General features: G+C 37.8%; 1 protein-coding gene and 1 pseudogene across 2 annotated transcripts in view; one reads left to right on the top strand and one right to left on the bottom strand.

Moving 5' to 3' along the window:
• The window catches only part of PDXDC1 (pyridoxal dependent decarboxylase domain containing 1), a 58,400-nt gene extending 36,798 nt beyond the window's left edge, over nucleotides 1-21,602 (bottom strand). The window contains exons 1-9 of one of the 2 annotated variants that reach the window (XM_045819537.1): nucleotides 21,394-21,602; nucleotides 11,683-11,781; nucleotides 10,966-11,039; nucleotides 10,361-10,426; nucleotides 8,450-8,530; nucleotides 6,386-6,532; nucleotides 4,586-4,775; nucleotides 2,277-2,345; nucleotides 1,271-1,349 (exon numbers count right to left, since the gene is read on the bottom strand). In XM_045819537.1, coding sequence (XP_045675493.1) covers nucleotides 1,271-1,349; nucleotides 2,277-2,345; nucleotides 4,586-4,775; nucleotides 6,386-6,532; nucleotides 8,450-8,530; nucleotides 10,361-10,426; nucleotides 10,966-11,039; nucleotides 11,683-11,781; nucleotides 21,394-21,414 — 826 coding nt within the window. In that variant the 5' untranslated portion in view covers nucleotides 21,415-21,602. The remainder of the gene's footprint in view (nucleotides 1-1,270; nucleotides 1,350-2,276; nucleotides 2,346-4,585; nucleotides 4,776-6,385; nucleotides 6,533-8,449; nucleotides 8,531-10,360; nucleotides 10,427-10,965; nucleotides 11,040-11,682; nucleotides 11,782-21,393) is intronic. The other variant, XM_045819538.1, reaches the window with a different exon arrangement.
• Nucleotides 21,603-22,832: 1,230 nt separating this feature from the next.
• LOC123806545 lies at nucleotides 22,833-23,031 on the top strand (annotated as a pseudogene).
• Nucleotides 23,032-23,391: the final 360 nt, after the last annotated feature.

Genomic DNA, 23,391 nt, shown 5'->3' on the forward strand with positions numbered 1-23,391 from the left:
TATGGTTCATTCATTTTGTGTCCTAAGAAATCTTTGCCTACCCCAAGATCACAAAGATCTACATTTTTTCAAGTTTTAGTGTTATGTCTCATTTGCTTAGGTCTATGAACCATTTATAATCAGAGTAAGCTAAGGGTTAAGGTTCAATTTTTTTCCACATGCACATCCAATTATTCCAAGACCACTGGTGGAAAAGACTATCCTTTCTCCCTTGAATTATCTTGGCATCTTTGTAAAAAAAAAATCAAGTTATCATATATATATGAGTCTATTTCTGAACTCTATTCTCTTCAATTAATCTCATACTCTCTTGATTACTTGTATCTTTATAGTAAGTCTAAAAGTCACATAGGGTAAGTCTTCCAATTTTGTTCTATTCAAAATTATTTTGGCTATTCATAGATCCTTTATATTTTCATGTAAATTTTAGAATCACCTTATCAATTTCAATAAGATTTAGCAATTTCTACAAAATTTGCTGAGACTTTGATATGGGTTGAGGTGAATCTATACATCAATTTGGGGAGATTTGACTTAAGACTTAAGTCTTCTGATCATGCACATGGCTTATTGTTCTATTTATTTGGGTCTTTTTAAATTTCTCTTAGCAACATTTTGTAGCTTTCAGTGTACAAATCTTTCATACATTTCTTAAACTTAGCCATCAAGTTTTCATTTTTTGATGCCATTATGAAGAACATTTTAAATTCAATTTCAGTTGTTCATCACTAGTATACAGAAATCCTGTAACCTTAATAAATTTGTTTATTAGTTCCAATGACTTTTCTTTGGTTTACTTATTTAGGACTTTCTATCTGTACAATCATGCCATTTGCAAATAAAGACAGTTTATCCTTCCTTTCAATCTGTATATTATTTTTCTTGCTTATTGCATCATCTAGAACTTTAAATACAGTGTTAAACACACTATGGTAAGCAGAGCAGAAAATAGGATTGACAGGCTGTTACAAGGTGCACACTCAAGTATAACATTTTAAAATTCAACTTAGAGAGAAAGCACATGAAGGAGAGGAACAACCTAAATGAAAATGTATTCACACACAAACAATATAACTCCTAAAACAAACCAACAATTAAAGGGAATCAAATGAGCCAACTTTACTATTTTAATTCTTACCACAGTACTCATACAGGGCTATCCTAAACATGTGGCACACAAATATTTCTTAAGACTTGGTCTGTTTTGGGCTAAGTACTTAACCTGTCTCATACATGTTCAAAATTTAAGATTCAGATTCATGATACCCACCAGCATTTGCAACCAGTAATAGGGGTAGTTTTCCTCGTTCTATATCATCTTTAATCAGTTTTTCTAGGAGGGCAACATCCTGGGATTAAAAGACAAAACATGAGGCAACCAGAATAAAAGTTATACAATGAAAAATTACAACTTCCAAAAGAAGTACACGTGACTCTCAAAATCAATTCTTTAAAACTTTTTTAGTTTCTCTAATCATAAATATAAAAATCAAATAGTTTTTCTTGATTTTAAGTATGATTAAAGTTAAAACTGCATATATAAAGCCAACATTCTCTAGTTTTAAACATTTATGTTTAAAGAAAATATTTTCTCAGCCTTGGCTGGTGTAGCTCAGTGGATTGAGCGCGGGCTGTGAACCAAAGTGTCGCAGGTTCGATTCCTAGTCAGGGTACATGCCTGGGTTTCAGGCCATGACCCCCAGCAACCGCACATTGATGTTTTTTTCTCTCTCTCTATCTCCCTCCCTTCTCTCTCTAAAAATAAATAAGTAAAATCTTAAAAAAAAGAAAGAAAATGTTCTCTCAATCCCCCAAACCAGCCAAAAATGTATCTCTAATACTACTCATCAATGCAACTACATTAATGCACAGAAAAAATCAAACTATCTTGAAAAAAGAAATGCAGCCCTGGCCAGGTAGCTTGGTTGGTTGGAGTTTGTCCAGATGCACCTAGTCTGTGGGTTAAATTTCTGGTTGGGGTGCATGCAGGAAGCAACCAATGAGTGTATGGATACATGGAACAACAAACAGATGTTTCTCTCTCTCTTTCTCTCTCAAATCAATAAATAAAACAAATAAAAAAAACATTAAAAAGAAATACAGAACCCCAAAGCCTATCCCTTCTGCGTCTGGCTTTAGTGTGCAATGGGAAGATCAAAGCAATAAATGAATAGGCTAATAATTATCTGGAGGCCAACAAACACAACTTCAGTTAAAAGGAAGACAGTTTCAAAACACAATTCCGTATAATTTTACAAACCAAAAGGAGAACTTACCATCTGATGCTGGGATCCAAACATAGTGTTACAAGGCACACGAGACAAACAGGGGAAGGGCAAGCCAAGCTGTAAGAAGAAACATACAATTTTACAAGAAAGCTCTTTGTCACCATTCACTTATGCCCTCAAAAAATGTGGCTCTGAGACAAGTCACAATTATTTTTTAAACAATCTGTTTCCTTAGGAACTCTTAATATTATAAATAGATGTTAAAGCACATCTAGAAAGTTAAGCCAAGAGAAGGGTGAATTTTCAGGAGCTGAGATGTCTTACAAGACGGCAGAGACACTGTAAAATTTTCTAAATGAGTCAACTAAATGAGTAACTATCTTTGGCATATTTTATATACCAAAGAACAAACCACTTTTCCAAACTGGAAACAACTGAACCCTGAGCATTTTGGAGGATAATTTAGGGTCCTTCCTCCAAACATAAGTAAGACCAGCTAGAGGCATTCAAAGAATACCTTATTTATGGATCCACCTACTCCTAAAAAATCAATAAATATAAACTAGCAGATGTACACTTCTTAAAAGAAATGAAATCTGTGTTATGATAGTAATTTTCACATTTTATATTCTTTACTTTTAGCTTACAAATCCTTGTGGAGTTTATAGTTTTAGAATTTTTTAAATAGTTGTAGCCTATTGTTCTGTATAACTAAGACTTGGTAAAATTTAAAGATTGAAAATTTAACAGGCACTTTATTCACGCTCTTCTCCCCTTAAAGGATTTATCTTTTAAATTATGAAAGTGAAACCCAAATAATGCACACAATAAAAAAAATATATATAGATACCCTGACCAGAGTGGCTCAATTGGTTAGGGGTCACCCCTCAAAGTGAAAGATCGCCAGTTCAATTTCCAGTCAGGGCACATGCCTGAGTAGTGGGTTCAGTCCCAGAGTGGGGCATGTACAAGAGGCAACCAATTGATGTTTCTCTTTCACATCGATGATTCTCTCCCTTTCTTTCTCCCTCCCCCGACCTCTAAAACTAAATAAATAAAATCACACACACACACACACGTGAAAACGCCCCTACATAAGTCATCAATCCATCAGTGTTAACATATTAGAATGTGACCTTCCAGACATTTTTTAGGTATAAATATATTCATATATATTTTTCCAGGTATAAAAATACTCATATAAGTATGTAAACACTTTTGAGCATATATATACTCTTCTGCCACCTGCCTTTCTCATTTAACAGAACACTGTCACACATCTTTTGAAGACAGGACTGCTGTCCCAAAACAGCCCCAGGTCCACTAGAGTCTGGTCTATAGTGGGTACTCAAAAAGTAAACTGTTTCATGTTTCTACTGGGATATTACTAAGTTCCCCATTTTTTACACCCTCAAGAAGAGGACATAATTTCTTGACACTAGTGGCCATGGCTCCGAATCAACTTAAGCCCCTGAATTCCCTCCACCTATCTCCCCAGGGCTCTTCCACCTTAAGAAAGACAAACTCTCCAATCCTAAGGGTATTGCCTTAAAATATTCTTGGCCAAGAGACTTATTGTATTTTGCTGTGTATAACGCACACTTTTTTGCCCAAATTTCTGAGGGAAAAATAAGGATGCGCATTATTCATGGACAGTACTAAACTGTGGGTGTACATTATACACGGGACTGCATCATACATGGCAAAATACGATAATTTCTTATCTCAAGATAGCCCCCTAATTGAGCTAAATTCACTATAAACATTAGAAATAATAATGCTCTTTGATACAGTAATTCTATATTGACTCTGAAAATCTGAGAAATATAACTCTAAATATAGAAAAAGCTTTACACACAAAGATACCCATAACAGTACTAAACAAAGAGTATTAACACTTGTCACAGAAAGCAAAAGAATGTAAACACTCTAATTGTCCAAAAGGGAAATAGTTAAAACACTATATACTTACTTGAAGGGATATTATGAAGACATTAAAAATAAACTTTATTTTGAAGAATTGTTAAAATATGATATATACTTGTTATAACTAAGTGAAAAAAGCCAGATATAATTATATAAAAAACACATATATAGCCTTTGATTAAAGTCTGGAAAGAAATAAAGTAAAATATCAACTGTGGTTGCCTTTGGGCAATTGAAAAAAAGGTATATATAAATTCATTAGTATGCATTTATATGTTTTCTTATAATGAAAAAACAAGCATAGTAAAAAAAACCATCCTTCTTTTCACTTGAAAAGAACAGCAGCTAAAGAAATGGGTCTACACACTTTAAGGAGTTCCAGGACAGAACAAAACATCTAATCTTTAAAATGGCCACCTCCACCACATTACCTGATTACAAAGGTACTGGCCCAGGCCGGGTCTGGCAGCAGCACTAAGATATATAACAGGTTTCTTGTTATATAACACATTGAATCCATCTACTACAAAGTCTTCATAATGAGAATGAATGGCAAGCCTACAGATCTTTGCAAGTCCTTCTCTTTCTTCTTCATGGAAATAAGCACAGCCATTTTCATACCTGTTAAGAGACACCCATATATTGATTAATATGTTATTATTTCTGTTTCACTCTGGTTTTACATTCTAATTTTGTAATCATGGAAGTAATTCTTTTCTCAGCCTAGAAACTGTCACCTAGATCAGTCAAAGGAGATAGGAATCACCCTCATCTTAGATGGCTGACAACTCCTTACAGCTGAAGGTTAAAAGGAACAGAGGCAATGACCTTTTGTCCATACCCAACTCCATACAAGGCAGAAAATATTAAAATCACTAAAGAACAGGAGTCCCTCAGGTATAAAAAGGCTGGATATCATGGTTTTGGCTTATTCAACAAGAAGGCTAGCACTGGATAATGCGGGCATGGTTCTTCGCAGAGTTTTAACTCTAAAACATGCAAAGTAAATAAAATTGTCAAAAACACTAATCAGGCTAACTTTTGCTTTCACTACTATTTGCTGGGGACTTTTCTTCTTAATCTCCTAGAGGAGGGAGGGAGAGAGAAATTCAATTACAGGTATTAGAATTTTATTAGAAAAAAATTTCTTGTCCTGGCTGGTGTAGCTCAGTGGATTGAGTGCCGGCCTGCAAACCAAAGGGTCACTGGTTTGGTTCCCAATCAGGGCACATGTCTGGGTTGTGGGCCAGGTCCCACAGTTGGGGGCCTGTGAGAGGCAACCAATCTTTTCTCGCACATTGGTGTTTCTCTCCCTCACTTCCCCTCTCTCTAAAAATAAATAAATAAATAAAATATTTAAAACAAAAAAAATTCCCCCTTTGCAATATAGTTAGGCAAACTTATACTCTTACCAGGCCAATCTCTTTCCTGACATCTGAAAGTAAGACTTCCAAGTTAAATGTTCCAGTGTTAGGCAATCATTCCTTTTCCATAAAAGTATTAACATAAGAATACTACTGGTCCTATGCCTTCTACTGAATCCTCAATCTGCTGTAATTCCTTAATAATGCCATCATTATCACAATATAAAGCAAATTTCAATTTTACAACACCTACTCATATTCCTTATCACATTTCCTTTCTAATAAAGCATAAGCTACAACTTTGATTAAAAATAATTTAATCTGTTTCACTGCTGTACCTTCTATTGACATGTGCCAATCAGGAATTCTAATAGTAAGGAACTGCTGACATTATCCAACATGCATGTGCTTACATGTTCTCACCTTTTATTTTTTTAAAGGTTTTATTTATTTATTTTTAGAGATGGGAAGGAAGGAAGAAAGGGAAGCATCAATGTGTGGTTGCCTCTCGAGCACCCCTTACTGGGGACCTGGCCAACAACCCACACATGCGCCCTGACTAGGAATCCAACTGGCGATCCTTTGGTTCAAAGGACAGTGCTCAATCCACTGAGCCACACTAGCCAGGGCTCAGCTCTTTACATGTATGAATTCATTAGCTCATTTCTTCCCCAGAACAATGCCATGAAATAGATATTAATGCTATCCTCATTTAATAGATGAGGAAACTGAGGCATGGAGAGGTTAAGTAACCCTTACAAGAGGAAGGGGAAGAGGCAACTCTGAACCCAGATAGTATAGCGCCAGAAAAGATGTGTCACAGTCTATATTCAATTCATAAATATTTTTATCAGGTAATTTCTTTACCTGAAAATTCTGCAGAGCCATAAGGTAGTGTCTGAAAGGATCCTAGTTGTAAGCTTTCTTAGTTTCTCTTTGTCCAGAGTTGAAATATAAGCTCCCAGACTATGTCCCAACAAAGCTATATGACCTTGTTCTCCAATACTCTGGATTCTGTTAATCAAAATTCATTAGATTAAAAATATATATTAGTAAAAACACAAATAAAGAAGTAAAACTTTTAGAGACATTATTCCACAGAAATTTCTGTCAGATTGAAAAATCCACTTAATGGCCTAAAAGGCACAAATTCAGATTAAATTTGGAAAATTCAATACCTACAAAGTATTGACAGTCTGGAGAAGAAAAACACTTTAAAAATTAATTCCTAGGAGATAAATATCCTTCTACTTATTAAATATGTAATAAAAATACAAACTTTGTGAGTAATTTTTTCCTAAAATTTTTTTAAAATTAAATACCATCCATATGAACTATGGAAAGGAGAGCTAAAATGTGCAGAAAACAATTTTTTAAAGAATCATTAGATGAAGATCAATTCTTTGTTACATTAAATAGCTATTTATAACAAAAATATAGCAAATTTAAAGGGAACTAGGTATTTATATATCATTAAAATGAATGGACCAATTTCCCTTAAAATCAAACAGGATACTGGGCAAAGGAGATAGTTCATAGAAAAGGAACTATAAATGGGTTTTAAAACATGCAAAAAGACACTTAACCTGGTTCACAAGAAATATGCAAATTAAAATTATGCTGAAATATAATTTCTCACTTATTGGACTAGCAACAACCCTTAAGTCTGCTAACACTCTTGCAGGCAAAGGTGTGGGGAAAGAGGTGCTCTCATACTGTGCTGGTGGGACTGTGAACTGGCACAGGTTCCATGGAGGGAAGTTTGGCAATATCTATCAAAATTAGAAATACACAAACTATCTGGCCCAGTAATCCCACTTTAGAACTTTAATATCCAGAAACATTTGCTTCTCTGAGAAATTATACATGTATAAAGACATTGGCTGCAGTGATGTCTGTAACAGTAAAACACAACAAGGAGACTAGTCAAATAAAATGTGGTTCATCTACTCAAAGTAAAACCAAACAGTTCTTAAAGGAGAAAACTGCTTGTGTACTGATATGCAAAGAACTGCAAGACACAAATTAAAAAAGCAAGGTACAGAACAATGTGCATGTATTTACGTACTGGAGGGGCCTAGTAAAGATATTTTGTTTGTGCCCTGGCTGGCATAGCTCAGTGGATTGAGCGTGGGCTGCAAACCAAAGCATCGCAGGTTCGATTCCCAGCCAGGGCACATGCCAGGGTTGCAGGCCACGGACCCCAGCAACCGCACATTCATGTTTCTCTCTCTCTCTCTTTCTCCCTCCCTCCCCTCCCTAAAAATAAATAAATAAATCTTTAAAAAAATAAAAAAAAAGATATTTTGTTTGTGTATACATATACATAAAATATTTCTAATACACAACATTGTCCTTCTCTAAGGAGGAGAACAAAATAAGAGAGGCAGAGGTAAGAAGAAAAACTGTCTTTGTGTACTCTTTTTATCATTGAAATTTGAACTGGGAGAATGCATGACTTATTCAAAAAATTTAAATTTAAAGTAGTTAAAGAGAAAATGAAACTGAGTAAATAGCTAAATAGATGAAAAGAAAAATAAAACAAATGGATGATTTACAGATGACGTGGCCAATCAATTCAAGTGCAGCAATTCTTAGCAATCAGAAGCAAAAGCACAAGCACAGGAGCGGAAGCAATCAAAAGCAAAAAACGCACAGCATCCACTCTTTGGTACTTTTGCCAGTTCCTCCCAAAGATATGATACCATAAATTTTACAGGATTTAGTTTTAGTAAATGCCTTCCTTTTACAAAATATATTACCTGAAATATATAAATGTCTTTCTGAAAAGAATAAACATCCTCCTAATATCATATGCAACTCTGAATGAAACATAGCTAATTATTTCAGCAACTTGTAAGAATGCAGTCACTTTCAAAATCAGTAACACACAATACTGTCAAAGAGAAGCTGCCAACCGTTCTCTATTACCGGGCATCCTGGGGCTCCTCGTCTTCATCTCCATGCATCAGATTCTGAACTAACTGAAGAATGCTCACCATATCTTGTCCACTGCAGGAAAAAAAAAAGATTTGATGGATAGGTAGAAATGGCACATATCCCCAACCACTCTCTATTTCTCTCATCCAAACTGGCTTTGATAAGTTTTTTTTGGTAAGTTTTTTTAACTGAGTAAGAACATGTTTGAGATACAGTATATGTCTTTTAAAAACAAACCTCAAGTTATTTAGTGGAATTTTGATTATAATTGTATTTGTAATTAATTAAATTTTCTACTTAATCCGAGACTGAAATTTTTTAATTTCACCAATATTACTTAAGTAGTATTTCTCTACCTCTTCATTGGAATCTTGAAGAATAAGCATGTCATGAAAGCCAAAACAGTCCTTATGAGATTCTAAAGGTCATAGAAGCAGCAAGAATACTCCAATGCCACTGGTATATTCAGTTTCCCTCCATGTAGGTGTCTTGTCTGTTTGTTCTAACAGACTTAAACATGGAATGAAAGTATCATTTATCACCACCTCTTTCCCAAGCTAGGAAACTGGAGATCTGCTTAGAGTATAAACAGATTTACTTCTATCCAAGATATGTTACTAAGTGCTCATCACATGAGGTGGTGAAAACTTCTAGGAAGAATGTGAATGGCTAAAGGAATAAGCAATGTCAAAATGAATACATGTAATGTGAAAATATTATCGCTCCATTAAAGAGAATATGACTAATAAAAAGTTTTATCTTTTGAAAAAGAAGCACTGCTTGTCCCATACCCATCCTCCCAAGGTGCTGGCCTTCACACCAGCGGGGCTCTGGTCCTTGGACGCTGTGTAGAGATTAGGCTGTGTGCCTAGCCATATGACCTTGAGCAAGTTATTGAAACTCCCTAAGCCCATACATTAAGGAATTATGAGGATGCAATCAGTGCATGTACAGCACTGAATGCTACGCCTGGCATAGTGCTATCTCAGATGCTGCCTATGAGCACTATTAAGTGTGAATATGCCTGACCAGTAGCATTAATACCCTCCCATTCTAAGAATTACAGATGGTGTTGGTCGTATCTTTTCTAGGAAAACTTCTGAGGGATAAGTAGAACTCCTTAATTCCCTTCAGGAAATTTACTTCTCTGAGGAAATTAATAGAACTTGGTTTCTGTTCTGACCTGTAGAACACACTGCACATCTGGAGGGCTTTAAACCAACACCACTCAAATTACAAGCAGGAGTGCCTATTCTAAAATAGTGGTTATCTGGGTGTGTTAGATGTGATATTTATTGACACGCTGTTCTCCTGCAACTTTGTACATATTTATATTCAGGTCAAAGGGCAATTTAAGGGAGTTGTAATGTTTACTTATGTGCAGTTTCCTGGTTATAAAACAAAAAAAATAAGCCCTTGTATGAGGAAAGGCTGAAATTTTAATTACAAATTGAGCGCTAACATCCTGTGAAAATTTTAGTCAGGTAGCTAATTATTTTTCTAATATTTTCCCTGCTAGCTCAAACCATAAACACTTGACAAATTTGCTTTGATTGCTAAAAAATAAGTCAGTTTGACAAATAAATGGTTAAAACCGACATTTTATTTTCATTTTGCTATATTTTAAACTAGGTATGAGAGTTGAATTATAATTATAAATCTGTGATTGTTTCTGATTCATGATGTTGTATTTAATGCTGAATGGGAAAGGGGGAAAAGCAGGCATGCTTAGCATCATCACCAACCAGCCAATAGCATTTCAGTTTCTACCGTTACATTGCTTATAACTTTGAACTTGCTTTTTGCTTATGAAAACTAAAATTGTAAATCAATGATAGTAAAATCTTGGTTTAAAGAAAACGTATACCCTAACTAAAGGTATGCATATTCATTTCCACTTACCTGTCTTGGAGTGGCCCTGGAATATCCCCTGAAAGGAGCTTCTTTCCATTTTCCTCCTCTGTTATTCTTATTTAAAGGAAATAAAAAAAAACCTGTTCATTTTATCTATAAAATTTTTAACATTTGAGCATGCAAACATATGACAATGTTACCTATACTATCTTAGTAACTGATGGTATAATTTAAAACACATTTACTACTTCTCTCCATCTCCCTACCCTCCTTACCCCAGCCCCCAATTTGGAGTCTAATTTTTCAGGAAAAGAACATGAAAAAATAATACTTCAACTTATTTCTTAGTTAGATGATACCTTATATGACCTTAATATACAGTAAAAGATGTTTATAGATTCCAATCAATACATTAAGTAAAGGAAACTCTTAATAGGAAGAACTGAAAATTATTAAGTCCTGCCCTTCAATTTCAAAATCCTTTAATTACAAAGCATCCTCTACACAAGACAAATACCATCTTTAAAGCCAGCAGAAACTAAGCACGACATTCTGAAACCCAGAGGTGTTTTTAACAGCAGGAAAACCAGTGCCACCAGTCTCATAACAGGTTGCACATGTTTAATAGGGTCGCTTCTGCTCCACAGGCTCACCTGTGATTGTCCTCTAGCATCTTCATAGCCTCCTTCAAGTTTTTCCCCATTTCAGCTAATGTAGGGTCTGCTATCTAGGAAACAAATTTTTAAAAAGTTCAATTTTTATAATCCCTATTACTTCTATAGCATAATTGATCCAGAAATACAAAACCCATGGATTATAAAGCAGATAATTGTTTTAGAAATTCCAACAGTACAAATGTATAAAATAAAAAAGTCAAACAGTTCCACTCCCCAGGGGAAGCCACTTATAAGTTTGAGTAATAGCTTTCCAAATTTTCACCTTACTTATATGTGCTTCTGCAACTTGATTTTTTTTTATAGTGACTGTGGCTCCATGTCAGTATACTCAGTTCATATTTCTTAGTGACAACGCTTTATTCTAGTCTATGGATGTACCATTGTTTAACCAGTCCTGAATTAAAGCCCCTTAAGTTATTCCAGTTTTTCACTCTTATAAGCAAGGTTCAGAAACATGTAGTGTGCTATTTGTTTTACTGCTGTAGTAGGCTGAAAAGTGGTCCCCAAAAGATACACACACCCTAATCCCTGGAACTTGTGTATATAACCTTACATGGCAAAAATCTTTGCAGATATGATTAGGTTAAGATTCTTGAGATGGCAGGATTACTCTGAATTATCCAGGTGAGCCCTAATGCATAACATGTATCCACATAAGAGAGAAGCAGAGGGAAACTAAACACTTATACACACATTATGTGAAGATGGAGCTGAGGAAGATTCGAAGATGCTTGCTTCAAAATTGGAGTGACGGACAGAAACCAAGGAAGGAGTGCTGGCAGGCAACATGAGCTGGAACAAGAAAGGAAAGAGCTCTCTGCTACAGCCTCTGAGGGAGCACAGCAGCCCTGTCAGCACCTGGATTTGGCCCAGTGATACAGATTTCAAATTCTGGCCTCCAGAACTGTGAGAGAATACATTTCTATTGTTCTAAGCCATTTGGTTTGTGCTAATTTGTTACAGCAGCCACAGGAAATTAAGACTCACAAATTTGCAAGTGCTGCTATAAACTCTGGAAGCTCACACAAGCTGCTAATAGTGACTGCCTCCAGAGAACTGCAGGGATGGGCAGAGGTCACAGGGAGTCTTTTCAGTCCTCACCCTCTGTCTGTCCTTTTGGATTTTAGTACCAACTGCACATCTATTTCCATCAAAAAACAAAACAAGGAACAACTGTAAAGGACACATGGACAAAACCAAGGGGGGGATGGAAGCAAAAGAGGGAGGAGGGTTTGGCCGGGGTGGGGTGGAGTGGTGGGGAGTAAACACAGACAACTGTAATGGAACAATTAAATAAAATAAATAAATAAATAAATAAATAGAAACAAAAAACAATTTAAATTCTTGCAGAATTAAAACATACACAATCCTTTTCCTTTTTTTCTTCTTAATCTCCATAGCAATTTTTAGGCAGTTTTATTGCTTTGAATCTCTACATAATTAGAGCTGGGCTATAAACAGTTACAGAAACTTGCTTGTTCTGCTCTTAGTCTTCAAGTATATTTATCTGCTTTTCTCCTCACACTGCCTATCGTACTTAGTAACATCTTACTTGGAGTAAGTATGCAATAAGCTGTATTACACTTCGTACTGCATTACCTCCTCACTGTGTGCCCTACTGCTGCACTTCCTGTGAAAACCAGGAGGGAACTACAGCGTCATATCTCCCACCTGGGTCTCTCGCTACAGCACACACACTCATTCAGTGGACTGGCTTGCATTTACATTGTTCTTCCTCCTACTCTCTTTTAGGAATTGAAATGAGGAAGGGGAAAGGAAGGAGGAAAAATGGCATTTATAGTTAAATTTGAATGAATTAAATGTGAATATGATGTGTCTCTAATATCATAGACCCTCATGTGCTTGTTGTGTTATCTGGATAATCCAAAATATAAAATGATATCTAGTTGCAGGAAATTATTAGGTTCTAAGTTAAAAAGTGCTCTAAGAAAAATGTATATTTATTAGTTGGTTCCTTAAAACTAAAAGCCATGCTTCCATAAGCTTCAAGGGAGGGCAGCCACTACTTTCTTATTCACATTTTGTATCCACAGTACCATGCCAAACAATATATATAAGAACTTGATTAAGCATGCTTGGAAGCTGAGAAAATTTTGAAAGTGATTATAGCCCTGGCTGGTGTGGCTCAGTGGACTGAGTGCTGACCTGTGAACCAAAGGGTCACTGGTTCGATTCCCAGTCAGGGCACATGCCTGAGTTGCAGGCCGGGTCCCCAGTGTGGGGTGCATGAGAGGCAACCACACATTAATGTTTCTCTCCCTCTCTCTGCCCCTTCCCCTCTCTCTAAAGATAAATAAAATCTTTAGTTCAAAGGCCGGCGCTCAGTCCACTGAGCCACACCAGCCAGGGGTTAAATACATAAAATCTTTAAAAAATATATTTAAGAAGTGATTGTAGACCAGTAACAAAAGTATGACCACAAAAATTACACATTTGCTTTCACATGAATAGGGAAAAAATAATAACTCAAACTGAATTCACAGGCATTACTGTTCAGCAAAATCTAAGTTAAAACAAAGAAAAGGGGGTGAGGGGTGGCTAGACTATAGCGAGAGAAAGCAAATCTGGACCCACTGGAAAGGGGCACAAGGAAACACTTCAGGGAGAGGGAAATGTTCCCTATTTTCACTATGCTGGTGGTTATATTAACTGTATACACCTGCCAAAACTCAAACTGCAGAATTAAAGTGGGTATTTTTATTGAATGTATATTATCCCTCAATTTAAAAGGATATATAAAGTCAATTTAAAATAAATATTGAGTGTATAACAGTACAAGTGGTACACAGATATGACAATATTTATAAAGATGGTATATGAATTACTGCTATTTGGGAAATATAGAGCTAAACCTTTAAAGAGAAGCAGCTTCCAGAAAAGAGGAAAGAGGAAGTCTAAAATGTAATTTTAAAATATATTTATCACAACATTCATCAATAACTGGAGTATATGATACTGTTGTATCAATAAACTTTTTTCTGGGGAAGAATGTTCATAATGGTGGTGGGTGGGATTCTAAGACTATTGACGGAAGAAAAACTAAAGCGTGTGAAGTGAAACTACCAGCTACTTGTCTCAGACAGAAGACCTTGCTGTTATAAAATGCAAGTTTACAATGTATACATTAGATGTATAAAAAAATCACCACCTTTCCTTCTTTCTTTTAAAGATTTTATTTATGTATTTTTAGAGAGAGGAAGGGAAAGAGAAATCAATGTGTGATAGAAACATTGATTGGTTGCCTCTCCAATGCCCCTAACTGGGGACCTGGCCCACAACCCAGGCATGTGCAGTGACTGGGAATTGAACCTGCAACCTTTTGGTTCGCAGGCTAGCACTCAATTCATGGAGTCACACCAGCCAGGGCAAAATCACTACCTTTAACTGGTCAAAGTGATCCAGTAAAGCTACAAATTGCTGTGTTTCTAACAACTTACTAAATAAGGTTAATCCTGGATCCTGATAATTGTGCAACTGTCAACTCTCCAAACATCCTTTATTTTCCTCCCAGGTAAAAACATAAACCATGCCTACTATCTAGCACTAGTACCCCCAACACTACTCACCTCTGAAAAGCAATAAGAACACAGCAGCAGCTGTTCTAGGAACACAGCAGCTTCTTGTGGGTCAAAGATGGGAGAAAACAACAAGAATTCTCTGGAATTTGATATATTGCCTTGCAAACCTGGCTTACCTTCCTGGAGGCTCAGTTTCTGCATTTGTAAATATTTTTGTCTGATTTCAACAGAAATATTTACTTAATCCCTGTGTATTTTGTCTCTGTCCTCTAAGAAATGGATACTCTTAGAAATATCTTGTATTTAACTATCATGGATCTGTACTTGAGTGTGTCTGTGGAAACAAGAAGACTGTAATTAATGGCTTACTGAGCATAATAATATTCCTAGTTGAAAAAGATATGTAAATATTGCATAAGGTATTATTATTTAACCTTACAAATTCCTCAAAAAGAGTCAGAAAAGAACATGGAAAGAAAGAAGGGGTAAAATACACAACAGAGGTAAAAGAAACAAACAAACTCTAGTACAGGTAAGGAGGCAGCAAAGTTAGTAATGTTGATCAAACCTGTCACAGATGTAAGTAAGTGGAGGAAAAAGAGGGGCATTTGAATCACTCATCTGAAAATATGTGCCCGAAATGCCAGGAATCCAAGTATACGTTTCAAAAAATATATATTGCTAGAGACCACTACTTCCGGAGAATCAATTCACTTAGACATTATATCAGGAGTAAATGCTTCCCAGTAACTACACAGATGTAAAAATACCACACATCAGGAAAGCTCTAGTTCAAAAAGTTTACCAGCTTATCTGGCATCACACACTGATTCTGGAACGGAAAGAAAACTGCTTAAAGAGAAGCATGCTATAGGTACTGGGGAAAAATAAGTCTTTCACTGAAACATGCTTCTTATAAGGGAGTATTTCCTAGGACTTGTTTGGGGACCAACTCAGAAACATAAAGCTATCCATTATCCTTACCAATATCATTATTTCCAAAATTGAATTTGAATTATGTAAGATTAATGTTGCCAGCCTTATCTTAAATATAGTAAAAAGAATTCTGAGGAAAGGAACCCATCAATTCTTGAAGCCTCTGTGTATCTTTAAATCTTCAGACCTTTACGGTTGAACTGTGTGAAACTCAATATTCACCTGTTTTTAACGCACAAAAAGAGCAATTTCATGATTCCACTTAATATAATGTTCAGTCTAATAAGTAATTTCAGTCTCAAAAGTATCCTGAAAGGCTCACTGTAGCTAAATATTCAATGTCACTGAGTTGCACTTTCAAAGTGAAGGCTTTATTTCACTGTTTCTGTTTTTTCTGAATATATGAAAGAAAATCATATTTAAAAAGTTTGCTCTTCCTTCAGTCATTTTAACTCAGAATGTATTTTCTATTAAAATAAAATGTGGATAGGGTCCCAGACTAGACCACACCTTACAGCTGTTAAATAGTTAACATTTGCCACCAAGCTAAACACTATTGCAATAATAAGAGAAATTAAATACACAAAAAATTAGATTTGGAATAATTGTATGGCCCTTAAATATTGTTTGGAAAGAATGGATTTAATTTAAGCTACATAAATTTATTTACCCCCTAAGAGATTTTCATTTTTGTTTTTTAAATAATTAATAAAAGATTTTATGTATTTACTTTCAGAGAGAAGAGAAGGAAGGGAGAAAGAGAGCATGGGAAACATTGATGTGAGCAAGAAATGTTGATAGGTTGCTTCTTGGATGTGCCTGGGGGAGCTACCAGGGACAGACCCCACAACCCAGGCATGTGCTCTGACTGGAACCTGGGATCCGGAATCACACTGGCAATCTTTCAATTTGCAGGTGGACACCAAACCCAACTGAGCCACACAGGACATGCCAGGACTATTTTTATTTTTGATAAATTAAATTGTGAAAGGAATTTTTGGACATTTTCAAAGTGATTGAAGGTATCTTTTTTTATATCACATTTTAACTTCAAAAGATAAAATGGCTTTCCTCTCCCTTAATTTACATTCTGCCATCAATAAGGAGACACAATCATGTTATAAAGTATACATGAAAAAAAATCTACATTAAAAAAAGACTCTAGAGCCCTGGCTGGTGTGGCTCAGTGGATTGGGTGCCAGTGTGCAAAGCAAAGGGTCACAGGTTCAATTCCCAGTCAGGGCACATGCCTGGATTGCCGGGCAGGTCCCCAGTAGGGGGTGCATGAGAGGGATCCACACACTGATGTTTCTCCCTTTCTTCTTCCCTTCCCCTCTATCTAAAAAATAAATAAATTCTTAAACCTCTAGAAAAGTCATGATTCTGAAGTAAATATTCTACCTAAAATATTTCTTCTGCAAAATCTTTCCTGGTCACTCACTCCATGTACCCCACCCCCATTTGTTTCTTATTTTCTGTGATACTCCTCTTACCCCTCCCTGATATACAAGTATTTTTTCTAATCATGTATATACCCCTTACCAGAATGTAACCTCCTGCAGAGATCATGTCTTCTTCACCCTGTGTCTTTCTCAGCACTCAGAACTGCATATTGGCCATAGCTGGCTTTCAATAAAAATTATAAATCAAACCAGGCTTCTGCTTCTTTAGGTGAAAAAAGATGGCATTAAGCTCAAGCAACTCCTATCTATAATTACAACTCATAAGCCTATATATGGGGGAACACACATGGGACTGGGGACCATTCACAACTCTGCTAATGACTACCTCTGCTACCTTAAATAAATCAAGAATCACCAAGGCCATACATTTTTAGGATCAGAACTTTGCACACACCATGTTTTCTCTGACACCCAGCATTTGGTAATCATTTACCATCTTAGCCACCATGCGCCTATATGCAAAACCCTCCCCTTATGGCGATACAGGAAGCAGCTTGAAATGAACAAAAGGTTACAAGCTATCATCTCCTCACAGAAGCCTCCCATTTTATGTAAGAGTAGAATCTAAAAAGGCATACCATAGAAACTAGTCATTTCAAGGTTAGTTATTAGGAGTTCTTTTTGTGAGCATTTAAAGTAAAAAGCAGGAATAGAAATTCTGGTAGTCCTTATCAGTAATGATCAGGAATGTTCCATTCATGCTTCTACTGCTCCTTATAAACTTATAAACAGTAAGGGGATAACAAATTTTCCAAAATCAGGTCAAAAGGGGGAAAAATTAGCTCATGATGAGTATAAGAAATAAAATGGGCTGTATTGTAATTAGATAGGTCAGAAACAGGGTCAAAGTTGCCTCTTTTAGAGAAAAGAATTAGATATACAACAGATTAATTGGCCTCCCTCTATAGTGTTGTCCAATAGAACTTTCTGTGGTGATGGGAATGTTCTGTATCTGCACTGTCCTATAGCCACACTGTGGCCAAAAGCCACACTATGACTGTTAAGCACTTGAAATATGACTAGTGTGACTGAGAAACTGAATTAATTTATTTAGTTTTAATTAAATATTTAAATATTTAAGACAAATGTGCTAGTGGCTATCATACAGTACAATGCAGCTCTAGGTTCTCTACCAGAGGCAATTCCTCCCACCCCCAGGAAAAAATGACTTCATCTGGAGAGGTTTCTGGTTGTCACACTGCGGGGAGAGGGTGCCCTGGGCATCCAGTGGGTAGAGGCCAGGCATGCTGATTAACATTCTATAATGCACAGGATAGCTTCCGACAAGAGAATTATCCAACCTAAAATGTCAGCAGTGCTAGTCTGAAAAACACTGCTCTAAGTTTACTCAAGGTTGGAATTCAAGTAAATGCAAAATAAATTGCCATACACCTTGTCTAAACATAACACCCAGGAAGAATGAGATTCTCCAAGCAATAGAAAAAGGTCTGGGCTGTTCCACAAACTTAAAGTAGCAGGTTTTTACTAAAAAGTATACGTAGGTGTGTTCAATAACTTATTAAGAACTTCAGCATCAGAGTAATTACTTCCTGTGGCACGTTAAAACTTGAATATTAACATAAGTAAGCACTGTGAGACTGCTTTAGGCAGGGGTGTCAAACTCATTTTCACTGGGGTCCACACCAGCCTCAAGGTTGCCTTCAAAGGCGAAAATAATTTTAGGACTGTATACATATAACTACTCCTTAACCATTAAGGAGTTGAAATTACACTTGGCCCTTTGAAGGCAACCTTGAGGCTGATGTGGCCCCTGTGAAAATGAGTTTGACACTCCTGCTCTAGGGCCTCGTTCCTCATACATTGGACATACAGTATTAGGAGGCTGAGGGTCCTACTCTTTTAGTTTGAATTTCTGGCCCCTTTGATTAACCTCTCTGGTTTCTTAAGACATCACTAATTTTAGACACAAGAAGAACACTGATATTATTGTGAAAAAGGACAAGAAAATGGCTGGGTCATTGCAGGTCCACACATCTATATACTACCTAAAAAAAAAAGCAAGAACATAATTTTATTTGCACAAAAGGAAATATACTGAGTGATTCTACTAATGATGATAGCATAGTACATTTTAGAGTGAGAGAGATTACTTGAAATTTTAGAGGATGGGTATCAAATAACATTGTGGTGTCTGTAGCAGTATAAATTATGCAAAGATCTACTTAAATGGGATCATTCAGAACTGCTCAAATAGTTCTCAAATTTATATTAGCAATGTAGAATTTAGCTCAGAATAGACTATTTCTCAAAAAAAAACAAAACCAAAACCAGAATAGGACCACCTCAATGTTTTAGATTTAAACTATTTTTCAGAACATAAAATCTTCAATATTCACATTATAGCAATGTCTTTTCTCTTCTGCCCACTCAGCAACAAGCGAAGTTGTTCATTACATGTAAGGCCCTCTACTGCTTCAGGAAATGTAAAAATAAGAGAGTCTTAGTTCTAAAAAACTTGACACTCATAATTTCTATACTGGCCTAAGGCAGAAACTTCCAACCCACACATTCTAAATTCCTAAATGAGCACACTGCAATTTTTGTGAATGCTCCAGCCTTAAGAACTTTGGAGTTTCAGTGCGTCTTCAGATCTTCAGCTGGAGGATTTAAGATCTTTTATCATCAATTAACATTTAAAGAACTGCTGTAATCTACTAACCAAATGTCAGAAAAGTAATAACTAAAGCAGGATTCCAACCCACTGTTTTGTAAATATGCCTACGAAGAACTATTCTTGGAGGAAAGATCACCCCAGTTCTTTAGGGTTTTAACTGAAATGACAAAAGCCCATCCTATCTCCTCATGCAATTGGAAAGAAAACACTGAAGGGGTAAAAACACTGAAAACACTGAATAGTGTATTCAACTATTGGTGTTGCACTCACGGTCTAGGTCAGGGTGCTCTCAACCTCAGCACGACTGACATTTTGAGCAGATAATTCTCTGGTTTGGGGCTGTCCTGCGCAATGTTTAGCAGCACCAATGGCCACCATCCACACAGTGCAAGCAGTCCTCCTTACCCCCTAGTTACAACAATCAAAAATGTCTCCAGACATTGGCCAAATATCCACTGGGGAACAAAACTGCCTCATAGTTGAGAATCACTGATCCATACTAAAACTCAAAGTACCCAAAAGTAGACACTGCTAATCAAAAGCCTGGAGAGAGTTTATTCCTAGCCAGAAAAACATGTAACACTCGCCAGAAAGGCAGTGGATGAACACGTTCCTTTTCTTTTCATGGTTGCATTCTCCCCAACTTATGAGATACAGCCTAGGCGTGGGCTCTACCACTGTGGGCACATGAAGACATCTGGATGAATTTGTACGATTACTCCCTTCGACCCTCCAGAGACAAGTGAACAAATCCACAGAAGCTGTTGCATTGAGAAATGACAAAATGTTATTTCTGTCAATTCAAAATTAAAAGAATGCAGTCCTAAAACACTAGCATTGCTCCTGAATTCTACATGTGTGAAAAATTGTCTTGACAAGCAGACTCCCAAGTTTGAACAGGGAGAAAGGCTTTAAGGGAGGGCAGAATGTCAGGTTCTGAAAGTAGGTATCCATGAAGAGATCCAAGCCCTGGTTCTCATTCACAAGCCCTAACCCCGGGACAATTAGAATCCATTTCACAGACCAATGCAGTCAGCCAGGTACATTACGCTAGAGTTCCCCCAAGGGGAAAGCAGAGGAAAATGCTGCTGCCAGCGGATTTCGGGTTGACAAGAGGGTCTCTCCCTCGCCAACAAAAGAAAGAGCCAAAAAGTTGTGGAGTAGCAGCAAGTCCCAAAACGAAACTCACAATCTACAGAAAACCCACCCTTTCCTTGAATGCTGAGGTCTTAACTTGTGTTCACAAACTACTGCATCAGAATCACGTGGGGAACTTGTTAAACACGCAGATCCCGGTCCCGCCCCCCAGAGGTTCGGCCTCCAGAGCTGAAAATTTGGATTTTAACCAAGGGCCCCAGGTGATTCCTAGGCACTCTGAAGCTGGAAAACCACTGCTTTACTGTTTTTTCTTTCTACCCTGGAAACCACAGAAAACCTACAGGATTGCAGCTAGCCCCCAGACAACTGGGGCTCCTTTTCAGGCACTTCTGGGGCTACAAGTTGTTAGCTCTGTCATCCAAATTGGCGAGCCGAACTCAAAGCAGGCCCCAAGGTGGGTCCCGCATCAGGTTCCAGGGTGCTCGCGGCCCGTGGCAGAACCCGGCTCAGACTCTCTTTGTCCACAGGGACCCGAGAGACTCCCGGCCCATATCGTGACCAGGCCTCTGTCGTGAGCGCTGGGCTGGACCCCCTCGGGGCCAGGCCTCCTCAGGTGAAGCCCGTTAACCCCCTGCCCACTCCCCAGTCACAACGGCAGCTCGCGACAGGGAAACAGCCGCTGCTGAGGTGGAAACCCCAGGCCGCGGTGCCGCCTCCGGTCCCAAGTACGAACCTTCTCCAGGGACGCATCCATGGTAGAGGCAGCAGGCGGAGCCCGACGGAGGATCGCAGTCCCAGGCGCTACTTCCGCCTCCCGTGCTCCGCCACCGTTTCCACGCTGGCAGCGCTGACGTCCCCAGCGCCTACCGCTGGCGCTGGCGGGGCGGAGACCAGGAGCAGCTGTCCGAGTCTCCACTGGGTGGAGAATCCGCTGGTGTCCGGGAGGCGGGGCGCAGTGGGATGTGCGAGCCCCTACAGGTGGGCGGGTCCCTCTGGGCTTCCGTACCTGGCCTTCAAGTCGGCCAGCCCTAACGTTCCCAGTGGAAAGGGGGAGGATAGACGGTGGAGCCGTTCCGAACTCTTTTCAGAAGACTGTTGCATACGTCAGATTAGAAATATACAGTAATAAGTTACCGCTTATGCAGCCAAATGCAGGAACTACTAGTAACGCACCTGTGCTTCCAGGTCTAGGCTTCCAAATTCCATCTCAGGAATAGAATAGTCCATTCACCACAGATGGGCGGAGCGTGAAAGCACCAGTGCGCGTGCGCAGGATCAACAGTTTCCTCGGTGCTTGAGGGGCTTCATCACGAACCGTGCTTGGGTGTCAGGTCTGGGATTTTCAAGTGACAGCTGCTTTGAAAAGGCAGACCAGAGCTGAAGTATTTGTCTCAGACCTTACCGCAGAATTCTAGACAGAAAGGGCTTTAAGACAACTGGCCTAGCCTCCTTCTTCATGTCAAGTCCCAATTATGACTTGTCAGGTGATGATAAAGATAATAAATCAACTGCCGTTTCTCCATGTCATAGTATTATACAACAACCTTGTGTTATGCAGACCATTATCTCTATTATGCAGTGCCAATAGGATCCAGACTCAATCACCTGGCTGCAGCGTCTGTACACTACCCACGCTACCTCGATAACTGCTTCCAAACTTGATATATAAGCATAATGTGGTTTTAAGAAAAGGAAGATGTCAAAATTTGCTGTTATATTCTTCTAAAAGAGGGAAACTAAAATAGACTAGTCTACCATGGGTGCAGTCAATAAAGCAATTCACAGCTAGGAGACCAGTGGCATTAAAGCCACAAAACCATTCCTTCCGAAATTTGCATAAATGACTGGGTCACATTTTCAGTGTAGTAATTACATATTTTGAGCTACCTAACTTGTATTTGGTAAATTTTCTGGTTATGTTAATAAAATTTTCTACCAAAAGGAGACTTATGTACTGGTTTAAAGTGTACCATGGGAACTATTCAGATTTTCCATAGTTCTGCAAACAAGGAAAATCTAAAAATCAAATACAGTATACCCATGCTTACGGAACACAAGTCACTTTTACCTACGTAGTATGAAAATTTTCAAACACTTACAAAAGTTGAAAGAATTGTACATGAATATCCATATGTCCACTGCCTGGATTCTACAATAAACATTTCCCCACATAAGACTACTTTCAGGAATCATGAGTCTAGTTTCTAAGTTTCTCCGAGTGTGCAGAGCACCTGCAACCGCGAGGGGGCGCGGTGTTCTCTACTGAGCGTGAAGCCAGCCTTTGGTGCGCTTTGCAAATGCTGTTGGCCCTTGATGACCATTCTTCTCTTTGGGAAAGTAAGAGAGGAAGGACAGACACAGTCTCAGTGGCTTCTGAAAAAAAGAAAAGAAAAAATGTGCTTACAATACTTCCTTTATTACATAAAATGTCCAGGGGAAGGTCTATAAAACTCTTGAAACTATACCCCAAATTTTCTGTGTGTTGAATGGAAAGTGATCATAGCATTGGCTTTACACTCAAGTCTCTCTCTCTCTCTCTCTCTCTCTCACTCACATACACACACAACATACACACACACACACACCCCGCTAAGGAAGTTAAAACCGTTTGGCTTGTAGAGAGCTATGTGAGCTGATAAATTGTAATGCAACAGTCTATGGGCCAGTACAGAGATAAGAAAAATATTGTAGGAAGCCAGAACATAAAGACAACCACTCACTGTGGGGACAT

This window comes from Phyllostomus hastatus, unplaced genomic scaffold, assembly GCF_019186645.2.
Source record: "Phyllostomus hastatus isolate PE091 unplaced genomic scaffold, TTU_PhHast_1.1 phas_scaffold_385, whole genome shotgun sequence".
Taxonomy (NCBI): Eukaryota; Metazoa; Chordata; class Mammalia; order Chiroptera; family Phyllostomidae; genus Phyllostomus; species Phyllostomus hastatus.